Raw genomic sequence first — 14,066 nt, 5'->3', positions numbered from 1 at the left:
AATTTCATGGGATGGTATGATATTTCTTCGTAATAATACATTTTGCTAAAATGAAACTTCCAGCTTTGGAATATATGTAGTCTATATGGCAGTGTCACACTTGGTAGAAAGCTATTGGTAAAGTTATTCTTCTTACGAGGTGTCAAAGGAGTAAGGTAATTTTTGTCACCACCAATTAAAAACTTACGAAACAGGACTGTTATAGAACAATTAAACCTTGCAAATGCACTAGTCTCCAGGAAGAAAGTCCTGGAGGAAATTCTGCTTATTAAAATTGCAATTTTAGTTTCCATTAAAAGAGAATAAGACAACAGAAGATGGGCTGGCAAGACAAATTATTTCTTAATGTCAGTTGAGCTTATTTCAAATGAGATAGCATATCTACACCAGGTTGGGTTCAGTACAATTTTGTCTCTTCAACTCATTTATCTAATTCAGTCATCTTGATTATGGCCTCATGGACTTCATTTTCGGAGAAAGAATTCTGTAACAAACAGCCCACACACATGCTGATTACTGAACAGTTAATTCTAATTAACTTGGGCATGACAGGAGAATTTTGATAAAGTCCTAGAATACAAATATAGTCTGCTTATACTAGGCTAACTTATATAAAAAACCCACAGCATAGTCTCCAGACAAAACAAGAGAGTCAAAGAGATCTAATTTAAAAAAACAAATGAGAAAATTAAAATCACAAATAATTTATTCTTCCGTTAGAGTTGATACAGTTTTAAATAGCAACAAAGTACACAGTGGTGGAAAATTGGCACAGAACCTAAAAGCGTTTCCATCACAATAAGGCTGTCCATGCTTTATGTGTTCAAACTTGATGTCCATTTTCTACTGACCATGTTGAAAAAAACCCTATTCTGACCTTAAAACACACACACACTCTTTCATACACACACAGAGACACATTAAAATTTCTCCTTTTGATTACAGTATGTTGAGAACAGTACATTTTGCTTATTCAGATTTATCGCACCCCTTCTGTTTTGTTTCCAGTTAGAAGTGGGGAAAAAACAATTCAATTATAAAGAATATACCTTATTCCCTGGGCACAGGCAACTGTGATGAAAATAGCAACTTACCTTTGGGCTAGATCTTTTCAGATTATGCTTAAGTAACTGTGGTTATAAACTTCTCGATGCATGATTTCCTGCCCAATGCAATATCCCTGAAATCACCTAAAACAGTCAGGCACAGGACAGCCTCAAATAGGATTAAGTATACCATGCTAATAAAGTGATCTGAAATGCAACCTCTGTGCTTTTAATACAGATCAGAATAAACATCATCAATAAGCGTCTTCCTAAACATCTCTATATTAACCAACATAAAAAAGGGAAAAACTTAGAAGTGTTCCTTCCTTTATAAATGGCATTATTTCCAGTCAATAAAGGTTTGTAAAGTCTCCTGAACTATTCTTATCATACAAACCAATTATCCTTCTAATGTTAAAAAATAAAATTACTGAATCAACGTTGACTCTTCTTTGACATCATTTATAAAATGTTTTGATATTACTAAGTTCCCTGATTACTCAAATAAGGTAAAATTAACACTTTTCATTTTCAGTTATTGCTCTTTTAGGAGAGGATTACCACTTCATTTACATGAAACTGTTAGCAAGATTCTTCAGATCCAATATGAAGTAATTCTTATTGCCTCACATTTTAAAACTGTATTATAAATGATCTTTTATAAAAAGGTTTTAACCCACAAAACTGGAAAGCTTTTAAAAAATGTCTTTTTACTTAAAACTGTATCACAGTGCCCTTGATTATCTAACACATAAAAGGGATCTGAATTTTCTCTAAAGAACGTAACAGTGGACATATGGTGTGCTTTGTCTTCTCCCTCACCTTCAGCTTCACAGAACACCACTTTGAGACCAACACAATCAAGCATCCACCATGCTCCAATCCCCATTAACAGAGGACTTCTGATTCTGTCCAGTGCGTAGTGTACCTCCTTGCATATTCACCACATGAAATAAACATAATATACAAAATATTGCTGCTGTAAAAATTGTACATTTCCCTCTTCCCCTTACAAAAGAATCTGTGGAAAAGTATTAAATTCCCTTAACCTTCATAAACATACAAAGCTGTTCACACCTTGCAGTCTGTAACAGTCCATTTGAAATACTGTTCCGAAATCATTGCAAATTGGTTATGTCATTCTATTTTCTGTCCAATGTTGCCATCTAGAGTAGACATGTGAAATCAAGAGTATTTTTGCGCTACTAAAGCCTTTTGTAACTAAGCCACAAAGGCTGTTTACTGATGAAACAGCCACTTATCCACAAGGTTTTTCCAAAAACTAGATGGAATGGAAGGGTCTCTTCACAGGGAGGTGTCCACAGTGCTGAGGCGACAATATGGCTGCTAACAGATTCTGGCTATTGGAATGTAAGTACTTTTCACTGCTGGTAATTTCCATACTGTCCCTAAAAGATAAATTTAAAAATATAATTAGATCATAGTTTGCCCATAACAGTTTGGCACAGAAAATTACAAATCAATCTTAACACTGTCATACTGCAAAAGCAACTACAATCACAACAAACAAAAAACCGTTACATATAATATTTAGGTACAGAGTATCTCTGTAATTTCTTCTGATATTACCGTCAACTGCAAATGGATTTCAAAGTCTATGAGCCTAGAACAGCACCTATCAGAGTGAGAACTTAGATGTTTGGTGAATTTTATTGAACTGAATCAAGAATGAGTGAAGTTCTGGTTCTAAATGCTGGCATCGCATATACTAGTGTGTCAATTATATTCTAGTACAACAAGTTTGTGACTGTTTAGATTATTATAGTGACTTATGAATTAACACCAAGGGTATCTGAGATAAGTAGCAAGGATGGACAGATATCTGGGAGGTAAAGGAAAAAGAACCTTCCAGCCACACTGTGGAATTTGGGCCTCTTCCCGAGGCCAATGAGGTATTCGCAGAGGTATTCAGACAGGCAGCTGGTACATAAAATCAAAGAAAGATTGTTTTTGATTTTGTTGCTTTTAGTAAGGTAGACTCGAAGGGCCTGTAGGCTGACAGGAAGGGAAAGGAAATGAAGCACAGGTATAAAAGAGGTAATGAATGAAGTAACAAAATTCTACAAGGGAGGTAAACAGTGTCCAATATACAGCTGTTAAGGCTAGCTTTTGGAGAAGAGAAGGAACATCTTTTCCTTCAACAGAGAAGAAAGGTAGAAGAAAAGAGGAATGTACTAGAAAAAATTTATTTTAATAACAAAAATGTCTTAAATGTGTTTACAATAGATGCTCATAAGAGCACTTGGGCACATAATCAGTTAACTGTTTCCTCTGGCTAAATATCCCCCTCTAAGTCAAATTAACTATTTTATATCAAGAAAGTATTCTATAGTTGAAAGCCTTCTGTACAATAAGAAACAGTACCCTAAAAGTTTACACTTCCACAGAAGTAAGATATACTTCAAAATTTGTTGAATACCACTGTATCTAATGGAATAATGCACTATAAGTAGAATTAAGGTATTTAAAAAGTATTGATGTACTTTACATAATTATATTCAGAAAAATTTAAAGTCAATGCTCATCCTGAAATAGCTGTAGGTAAGATTTGCTTTAAAATACTCAATAAAATAGGGTGTGGGTATATAAAACAACATTGGTAAAATGCCGGTAATTGTTGAATTTGGTTGGTGGGGTACACAGGGATTCATGATGCTCCTCTTTTTGCTGTCTTTCTTGAAAAATTCCTATAATACCACGTTTAAAATAAGAAATGCTTAGCATACAGGAACTTACTGTTCAATTGTTACATTATCTAAATACTGAGTTTAAGTCCCAACTCTACTGTTGCCTTTTCATTTGAGCCCAAGGAAAGCTCTTTGAGATTTTCTTCACCTATAAGGTGGGACTGTAACATACCCATCCCTGGCTCTCAATTTTCTTTCTGTTTAAGGTTACACTAGTTCTACCTCATTTATTTGTTAGGACACTTAAATAAGAGAGGACATGAGAAAGAGCTTTCAAAAATTATAAATAAGCAAGCCTCAATGCTGGAAGGAAACGCTCCCGCAGTGAGTATGTGTGATGAGATATTAACAATGAAAGCGAGTTGCACATATTATGAATGATGTGAAAGCAGAAGAGAGGTTAAGAACTGGTGTGCTATATAAATAAAAGCTATAATGTATCTACTATAGCATGAATTACTTGACGATAGGGACTAGGTCTTATCCATTCTTATGCCCCAAGTATTGAAGAGTGCCTGACACATAAGACTTCTTCAATAATGTACACCAAATATGAGATTCAAGCAATTACAAACATTTATTGAGCAAATACTATATGCTCATCACCATAATAAATTTGAAAAACAGGGAAGGTAAGACTTACAAATAAAGTATAATTGCAGAACAAGGTCTACAAGAGTTCAGAAAGGAAAAGGCTATCGCGGCTAAAATAATTTGAAAAATATTTCAGAGACTGTGAGAGCCTTAAGAAAATAGTAAAATTTGAATGGCAGAGAAAAGAAAAGGGGCACTTAAAATAGAAGAAACAGCTAAAGCAAAAGAATGGAGAAAAAATAGGTAAAAAATGCTTAGGGAATTGGAGAGTAAAAAAGAATATACAACAATCAGGACTAGAAGCTATTGATTATTTGTTAGCACAGAGCTTGAAGTAATGGATACGAGAAGTCTGGCTAACATCAACAATAGCCGACTCTTAATATATCTCAATAATATATCTCAACAATATATCTCAGTAACTCTTAATATATCTCAATAACTCGTACCATGTGTCAAACACTGTAACAAGTGTTTTGTATCCATCTGTTACCTGTGCAGTAAATATGATATCCATTTTATGGATGAAGAAATTGAAGCACTGAGAATTTAAGTAACTTGACCCACACCAGATCACTTTGCTAGGACAAAATCAAATCACAAGCAAGCCTAAAAAAATACTGTATATCTGCGACCATTAGCAAATTCCAGGGTTAAAAGTATGGGTTTGGGAAGCAGAAATCAATGCCTAGTTTTAATTCTCCCACTTACCAGTTTCTTGTCCTTGAGGCAAGCTATCTACCTTCCCTTTCTTGACTGTCTCATCCAACAAGTGAGGATTTCTGCTTCAAACAGTTGCTCAATAAGAAAAGCGCGACAGCACTCTGCAAAGTGCTGGTGTGGCTGGAGGCAGGGGCGTCGTGAAGGGCCCAGTCCCTGGGTCTTAGCCACTCAGCTCGGCCCTGCTTACCCATCATCTTGGGTGGATCACTCCAACTCTCTAAGCCTCTGTTTCTCTCTCTCTCTCTGCTTCTTCAGCTTCTTTGTAAATTACAAAATTCCTCTGACTAGAGTAAAGAATAAATGGGAAAGGAGGCAAGACAGCATGGGAGGATCCTTCATCCCATCATGAACTTAGGAGATGTTAATGGTCTAAACAAAGATAAGGCAGTGGTCAGAGAGAAGTGGATGGATTCAAGAATGTTGAAGGACGTCAGGCTAACAAGATTTTGTCATTTATTAGATGGGGAGAGGGAGGAAGTCTTAAGCATTAAATGTGGCACATGGCATTCTAGCTTGGCGATAGTGCCCCTCTCTCTAAGAGAGAGCATAGAAAGGAGGAATGTGTGGGTACAAAAACTATGAATTCATTTTGGTTATGTGAAATTGACATGATATTTCCAAGTGCAGATGACTACTAGGCACCTGACTTTCAGAAGAGAAAGTGAGACTAGAAATAGAGGTTTGAGAGTCAACAGCATGGTAAATTAAAACCATGTGCATAAATGAGATTTTCTAGGGAGTGTATGGAGTGAAGAGTCCCTAGACTGAGCAATAAACTTCTTTCTTAAAAGTATTCTGTCCCAGTACTTTTTAGGGGTTTCTTTCTCTATTCTTACAATCACCATTCAAATTTAATAAGTGAAGGCCCTACGTATTCACTCACCAGTATTTATTGACTACTCAATGTGTTCTACTAGGTGATGGAGACTCAACAGTGATAAAAAACAGATGTGGTGATGTCTTTAAAGAACTGACATCCTAGGGGAAGAGGGTACGATAATAAACAATAACTACATAATCTGTCACATGGAAATAAATGCTATGCTGAAAAATAAAAGCATCTAACACCATGTTTCATGAAATTTTCCTTCTAAGATCAGGAACAAAGCAGGGATGTCCCCTTCTCACCACTCTTTTTCTACACTGTACTGAAATTCCTAGTTTATGCAATAAGAAAAAGAAACAAAGGTAAACAGATTGGAAAAGAAGAAATAAAACTGTCTTTGTTCACAGATGACATGATTGTTTAGGTAGAAAATCCCAAAGAATCAACCAAAGAAACTCCTGAAACTAATGAGCAAGGTTGCAGGATACGAGGTTAACACAGAAAATTCCCCATACACTAGCAATGAATAAGTCCAATTTGAAATTAAAAACAATACCATCTACATAAGCACCCCCCAAAATTGAATACTTAGGTATAAATCTAACAAAATATATAGAGAGAACTGTATGAGAAAAACTTAAAAAGTAATGAAAGAAATCAAAGAACTAAATAAATGCAGAGATGTTCCATGTTCATGGATAGAAAAATCAATATTGTTGCGACGTCAGTTCTTCCCAACTTGATCTAAAGATTCAACACAATCCCAATCAAAATCCCAGCAAGCAAGTTATTTCTAGATATTGAAAAAGTAATCCTAAAATTATATGGAGAGGCAGAAGACCCAGGATACCCATACAATATTGGAGGAGAAGAACAAAGTCAGAGGAATGACAATATTCAACTGCAAGACTTAGTATAAAGCTACAGCAATCAAGACAATGTGATATTGATGAAAGAACAGAAAAATAGATCAATGGAACCGAACAGAGAGCCCAGAAATAGACCCACATAAATATAGTCAACTGATCTTTGGCAAAGGAGCAAAGGTAATACAATAGTGCAGAGATAGTCTTGTCAACAAATGGTGCTAGAACAACTGGATATCCGTGTACAAAAAAATGAAATTTAGACACAAATCTTAACAATTAAAATTTTCTTCATTCAGAACATAAACTCAAATAGGACATTTACCTAAATGTAAAGTAGAAAACTATAAAACTCCTAGAAGATAACATGAAAAAAAATGTAGATGACCTTTAGTTTTGGAGTGACTTTATAGATACATCACCAAAGGCGTGATCCATGAAAGAAATAACTGATAAACTGGACTTCATTAAAATTGAAATCTTCTACTCTGAGAAAGACAATGTCAAAAAAATGAGAAGACAAGGCAGTATTTGCAAAAGACACGACTGATAAGGACGGTTACCTAAACTATGCAAAGAACTCTTACAACTCAACAATAAGAAAATGAACAACCCTATCAAAAAATGGGCCAAAGACCTGAACAGACGCCTCACTGAAGAAGATATAAAGATGGCAAGTGAGCATACTGAAAAGGTGTCTACATCACATGTCACTGGGGAAATGCAAAGTAAAACAACAACGAGATACCCCACAAACTTACTGGAATGGCCAAAATTCTGAACACTGATAACAGCAAATGCTGATGAGGATGTGGAGTTAACAGGAACTCTCATTCATTGCCGGTGAGAATACAATATGGTACAGCCACTACGCAAGATAGTATGGCAGTTTCTTACAAAACTAAATATACTATTACCATATAATCCAAAAGTCATGCTCACTCCTTGGCATTTATCCAAATGAGTTGAAATTTTATGTTCACACAAAAACCTGCTCATGGAAGTTTATAGCAGTTTCATTCATAATTGCCAAAACTTGAAAGCAACCAAGATGTCTTTCAGTAAATGAATGGTATATCCAGACAACAGGCTACTATCCAGGGCTAAAAAGGAACACTGTATCAAGTCATGAGAAGACTTTAAATGCATATTATTAAGTGAAAAGCCAATTTTGTCATGCACATGATTCCAACTGCATGACATTCTGGAAAAGGCAAACTATGCAGATCAGTAGGAAGGATAGAGGGATGAATAAGGGGAGCACAGAGGATTTTTAAGGAAATGAAACTCTTCTGTATGATATTATAATGGTGGATACAGGTCATTATATATTTGTCAAAATGTACAGACTGTACAACACCAAGAGTGAATCTAATGTAAATTATGGACCTGGGGTGGTAGGTTTATTGATTATAACAGATGTACCACTAGGGTGTGGGATGTTGATAATGGAGTAGGCTATGTATGTGTAGGGGTAGGGAGTAAATGGAAACTCTCTGTACTTTCTTCTCAATTTTGCTGTGAACGTAAAACTGCTGAAAAAAAAGTCTATTTTTTAAAAATTAAGTAGGTTTCTGGTCAAGACAGATTTATACTCCAGCCTGAAAAACACCCCAGGGCTTCCCTGGTGGCACAGTGGTTAAGAATCCTACTGCCAATGAAGGGGACACGGGTTCAAGCCCTGGTTCGGGAAGATCCCACATGCTACCTTGTGCCTGTGCGCCACAACTACTGAGCCTGCGCTCTAGAGCCCGTGAGCCACAACTACTGAACCCGCATGCTACAACTATAGAAGCCCATGCTCCTAGAGCTCATGCTCTGCAACAAGAGAAGCCACCACAATGAGAAGCCCGCGCACCGCAACGAAGAGTTGCCCCTGCTCGCCGCAACTAGAAGAAAGCCCATGTGCAGCAATGAAGACCCAACGTGGCCAAAAAAAAAAACCCCAAAACTACAAAAAAATATATGAAATACTTGTATTCAGGACACAGGACAGGAGGTAATAAAGAACAGCAATCTGTGAGAAATGGGAAACAAATGAGGCGAGCACTCTGATTACTGCATCTTACTGCACTGAGAGTTTCCACACTGCAGCATATGGAGAGGAAGTAAGGCTGGGTTTGAGGTAAGAAGATAAAGCTTAGAGTCTGAAGAGAAAAAAAGGAGCTAGAGTTCACAAGCCTTAGTACCAAAGAGGAAAAAAATGCACAGAGAAAAGAAATGCACTGTGGAGATCTGCAGAGGAACCTCTTGAGTATTCAGCATAGCACTGATATGCAAATGCATGCAACGAAAATACCCAAGTCTAAGGAAAGAAACACCCCAACGGATTAGAGGAAACAATTCCTGCACTCACAGAGGAATGGAAATAGTGTTTACTCCCACCAGCCAGAGTGGAAAACCTCATAATTCCAGGGCACTGGGTTGAGTACCCAAAAGGGTCTTATCTTACTAGTGGGGATATTTAGCCCAGGACTAAACACTGTCTGGCCCTGCCTAACAAATCTTCAAAGCAATCCCCAAAAGATCAAGCTGTTTTCAAATTACTAAACTGCATCCCAAAACAAAACTCAAGAATGTTTGTAGGAATACAAATACATCCATCACTCAACAACATAAAAGTAATATTTGCAATTTCTGGCGTTTAATCAAAGATCATTGCACATGGAAAGGATGAGGTAAATATGACCCAAAGCGAGGAGGGAAAAAAACCAGTAGATCAAAACTGGCCCAGATGTTAGAATTACCAGAAAAGGATATTAAAGCAGTTAACGTACTTGTATTCCTCATGTTCAAAACTTTAGGCAGAGACATGGAAGATATGAAAAAGACCCATATCAAACACCTGGAGATGAAAAATACAATGTCTGCAATGAGACACATCTGGGAGTGGATTAAAAGCTGGTAAGACAATAAGCAAGATAAGATTATTGAACTTCAAAACACAGCTACAGAAACTACCCAAAATGAAACAGAGAGAAAAAAAAGACTTAAAAATTAAATAAACAAACAGAGGATCACTGAATTATGGCACAACTCTAAGCGGTCAAATACACATGTAACTGGAGTCTGGGGAAGAGAGATAGGGGTACAGGTGTAGAGAAAGGAAAAATATTTGGTCAGAATTTTTCCAAATTTGATGAAAACCATTAAGTCACAAATTTAAGAAACTATACAAACCCCAAGCATAAGAAAACACTCAAATAATTTGATAAGGGGAAAAATCTTAAGAACAGTCAGAAAAAAAAAAATACACTAACAGTTTATCACCAGGAGACCTGCATTACAAGAACTGTTAAAAGGAAATCCTTCTGGCAAAAGAAAATGATACCAGATGGAAATATGGATTTATCATAGAATGAAAAGTACAAGAAACAGTAAGTACATTAGTAAATATGTGACTCTTTTCTTATCATTTAAGTATCTTTAAAGGATAATTGATATTTTAAACAAAACTAATTCCACATACTATGGGGTTTGTAACATATGTAGAATTGGAAATTATAACAATAACACAAAGGTTGAGAAGAAATGAAAGTAAACTATTATACTTTATATGAAGTGGTATAATATCACTTAAAGGTACTGATACATGATACAATATGGATGAACCCTGAAAACATTATACTAAGTGAGAGCATCCAATCACAAACACCACATATGCATGACTCCACTTAGCCTAAATGCTCAGAATAGGAAATTCCATACAGACAAAAAGTAAATCAGCTATTTCCTAGGGCTGGGTGTTTGGAGGGAAATAAACATACTTTAAAAAAAAAAAAAAAGAATGGTACATCTTAAAATGATGAATGGTATGTGAATTATATCTTAATAAAAACCATTTTTTAAAAACAGAAAAAAATTTAAAATAAGAAAATGAGGAAAAAGGACAAAGAACAGAAGGGACAAATAGGAAAAAATATCAAGATGACAGATTTAACCATTATCCATATTCACATTAAACATAATGTTCAAACTCCCTCCATTAAAAGGCAGAGATATGGGCTTCCCTAGTGGCACAGTGGTTGGGAGTCCGCCTGCCGATGCAGGCGACACGGGTTCGTGCCCCAGTCCAGGAGCATCCCACATGCCGCGGAGCGGCTGGGCCCATGAGCCATGGCCGCTGGGCCTGCGCGTCCAGAGCCTGTGCTCTGCAGCAGGAGGGGCCGCGACGGTGAGAGGCCGGCATACCGCAAAAAAAAAAAAAAAAAAAAAAAAGGCAGAGATAGATTGGGTAAAAAACAAAAAAACGCAAGTCCTAAGTATACACTGCCTTCATGAAACAACTTAAACATAAAAATACAAATGTGTTAATAAAAGATTAAAAATATATTATCATTCTAGTACTAATCCAAAGAAAACGATATTACTATTAGACAAACATATTTCAGAGCAAAGAATATTACCAGGGATAAAGAAAGTTATTACATAATGATACAGGAGAAAATTAATCAAGACATAAAAATCCCTAAAGCATATGCACCTTAAAAATGTAGCATTGGGACTTCCCTGGTGGTGCAGTGGTTAAGAATCCGCCTGCCAATGCAGGAGACACGGGTTGGAGCCCTGGTCTGGGAAGATTCCACATGCCGTGGAGCAACTAAGCCCGTGCGCCACAACTACTGAGCCTGCGCTCTACAGCCCGCGAGCCATACCTACTGAGCCCATGCGCCACAACTGCTGAAGCCCACACACCTAGAGCCCATGCTCTGCAACAAGAGAGGTCACCGCAATGAGAAGCCCGTGTACCGCAGCGAAGAGTAGCCCGTGCTCACTGCAACTGGAGAGAGTCTGTGGGCAGCAATGAAGACCCAACGCAACCAAATAAATAAAATAAATTTTTTTTAAAAGTCACATTAAAATACATGAAGCAAAAATGAATAGAACTGCAAGAAAATATAGACAAACACACAGATATAGCCAGAGATTTAATATTTAATATCCCTTTCTCAATAACTAATAGAACAGAAAATCAGCTAAGTCATAGGAGACTTGAACACCACTATCAAGCGGCTTGATCTAATTGACATTTACAGAACATCCCCACAGACCATACTCTGAGCCATAAAAGAAGTCTCAATAAATGCAGAAGAATTCAAGTCATACCAAGTATGTTCTATCAAGATGATGAAATTAAATGGGAAATCAGTAACTGAAAACTATCTGGAAAATCCCCAAATATTCAAAAACTATATACACTTCTAAATAACTCTTGGGTCAAAGATGAAATCAAAAGCGAAATCAGAAAATATTTTGAACTGACTGCAAATAAAGACACAACAGAAGAGGGAGCGGTAAATACAAAGGTTCTGAGGGAGAAACATGCTGGAAACAGGCCAGTGTGACTGAAGCAGAATGAATGAAGGCGGCTATAAATACAGAGGTGAGGTGGTGGGGTAGGGGCTGGGGACATGAGCTGAGCATGGCCTTCTAGGCCATTATATTACTCTGGGCGGAAATGAAGTCGCCACATGGTTATGCGCAGAGGGGTGGCCTAATCGGACTGATGTTTTTAAAAGATCACTCTAGGTCCTGTGAGGAGCACATCCTGTAGAGGAGCCAGGAGGAAAGCAGGAAGACCAGGAAGGAGGACAGTGCAACAGTCCAGATGAGTGAGAGTTATGACTGTGACTTGGGTAAGGGCAGGAAGTTGTGAAAAATGACTATAGATACGGCATGTATTTTGAAGGAAGAGGTGATGAGATTTGCTGGCTGACTAGATGTTTGATTTGCAAAAAGAAAGGAGTCAAGGATGACTCCGGGTTTTCCGCCTGAGGAAGTGGAAAACTGAGCTGCTGTTCATGGAGATGGAAAGACTGACCCGGGTGGGGGTGGGGCACAGCCCCTAACAGGATTCTCTCTGCCCCTCTTTTAATTCATCCTGCATACTGCCACAAGAGTCACCTGCCTAAACACCACTATAATTAGATTTCTTTTCCATTGCCTTAACTATCTTGAAGAGTTGAACAACTTTCCCTAAAACGAAGAAGCCAACAGGTGTTTGGGTTGGGGGAATCCATGAGATAGATGTGGGGAAGCTACTAACACTAGAGTAGCTAGAATGGTCCCCTCCTCATAGCCTTTTCTAATGGGGAAGAAGATGTGGCTGGCAACTACCCCAACATCATGGGTCTTTTTCTACTGTATAGTCCCCAAATTCCTGAGGACTTTAAAGGGTGGAATAATTATCATGATAAAAGAAGAAACATATTATATATCTATTATATATGCCAGCCACTGCTATATACTTTAGATACATCATTTAAAACACTTTAAAGGCTCCACACTGTTATCAGGATAAAGCCCAAGTTCCCCAACATGGCTTACAAGAGCCCTCCTAATCTGGCCCCAATTCACCTCCACTCCTGCCTCTTCTTCCCCACACTCCTGCTTTACTGAGCCACACATCTTAACACGAGTCCTTTGTGAGTGCACTTCTTTCTGACCAGAATATCCTTCTCTCCTCCACAACCAGCTGGCTAATACCTACTCATCCTTGGGCTCTCGCACTTATATAATACTTCCCAAGGAACACATGTCTGGGTTAGGAGCTCCCTTCCACAAAAATCTTGCCTTTCCTCATCCAAGTACTTCTCACACTATATCGTATCATCTGCTTACTTGTCTGTTCCCACCTAGACTTAATTTCACAAAGGCAGAGTCCATGTCGATCTTATTTCCCAATATAGCCCCATCTTAGGTACTTGGCATAAAAATGTTGCTCGAGAAACATTTGCTTAAGGAATGATGTTAAGTTTAGGAGACTTAGAAATATGCTGATCTAGAGAGAAAATGATGAAGCTGAGGAAAATGACAAGACATCCAAAGAGAGATGTTCTGCTCACAGCTGGAAAAATGGAGCTGAAGTTGGGTTGAGAAGAGTAGGCTAAGGATACTGAAAATGTAAGACAAGGTGAATATACAGACTGCGAAAAACACTAAGCCAAGGATTGATATCTGGGGAAAAGAAGATGAGAAACAAGTAAAAAATAAAGAAGGAATCACTGAAAATGTAAGAGGAACAAAATAGTACAGTAATATAGAAGCTAAAGAAGACCACTTAAGAATGAAGACAGGAACAGGTGTCAAATGCTAAAGTGAAGTCAAGGAAGATCCAGATAGTTGCTCCATAAGCCATAAGGACCAGGTCTGTTTTACTCATCTAGGACATAATATAGTATCCAGCACACACAGAAAATTAATAAATATTTGTTGAATTAGGGAGTAAAGGACCACTTTTCAGCAGTTAACCTGTGGATGTGAAGGAGCCTACATTTTATCTGCTCAGGGATCTTGTCCTTAG

The 14,066-nt window shown here is 37.5% G+C and overlaps 1 protein-coding gene across 1 annotated transcript in view; it reads right to left on the bottom strand.

Annotated features, from left to right (window-relative positions):
- Positions 1-688: 688 nt before the first annotated feature.
- SS18 (SS18 subunit of BAF chromatin remodeling complex) overlaps positions 689-14,066 on the bottom strand; it is a 76,200-nt gene continuing 62,822 nt past the window's right edge. The window contains exon 10 of the mRNA XM_065889289.1: positions 689-2,455. Coding sequence (XP_065745361.1) covers positions 2,429-2,455 — 27 coding nt within the window. The 3' untranslated portion in view covers positions 689-2,428. The remainder of the gene's footprint in view (positions 2,456-14,066) is intronic.

Source organism: Phocoena phocoena, chromosome 13 (genome assembly GCF_963924675.1).
Source record: "Phocoena phocoena chromosome 13, mPhoPho1.1, whole genome shotgun sequence".
Lineage (NCBI taxonomy): Eukaryota > Metazoa > Chordata > Mammalia > Artiodactyla > Phocoenidae > Phocoena > Phocoena phocoena.
The sequence above is the reverse complement of the archived record's forward strand: the minus strand, read 5'-3'. Positions and strand labels throughout refer to the sequence as shown.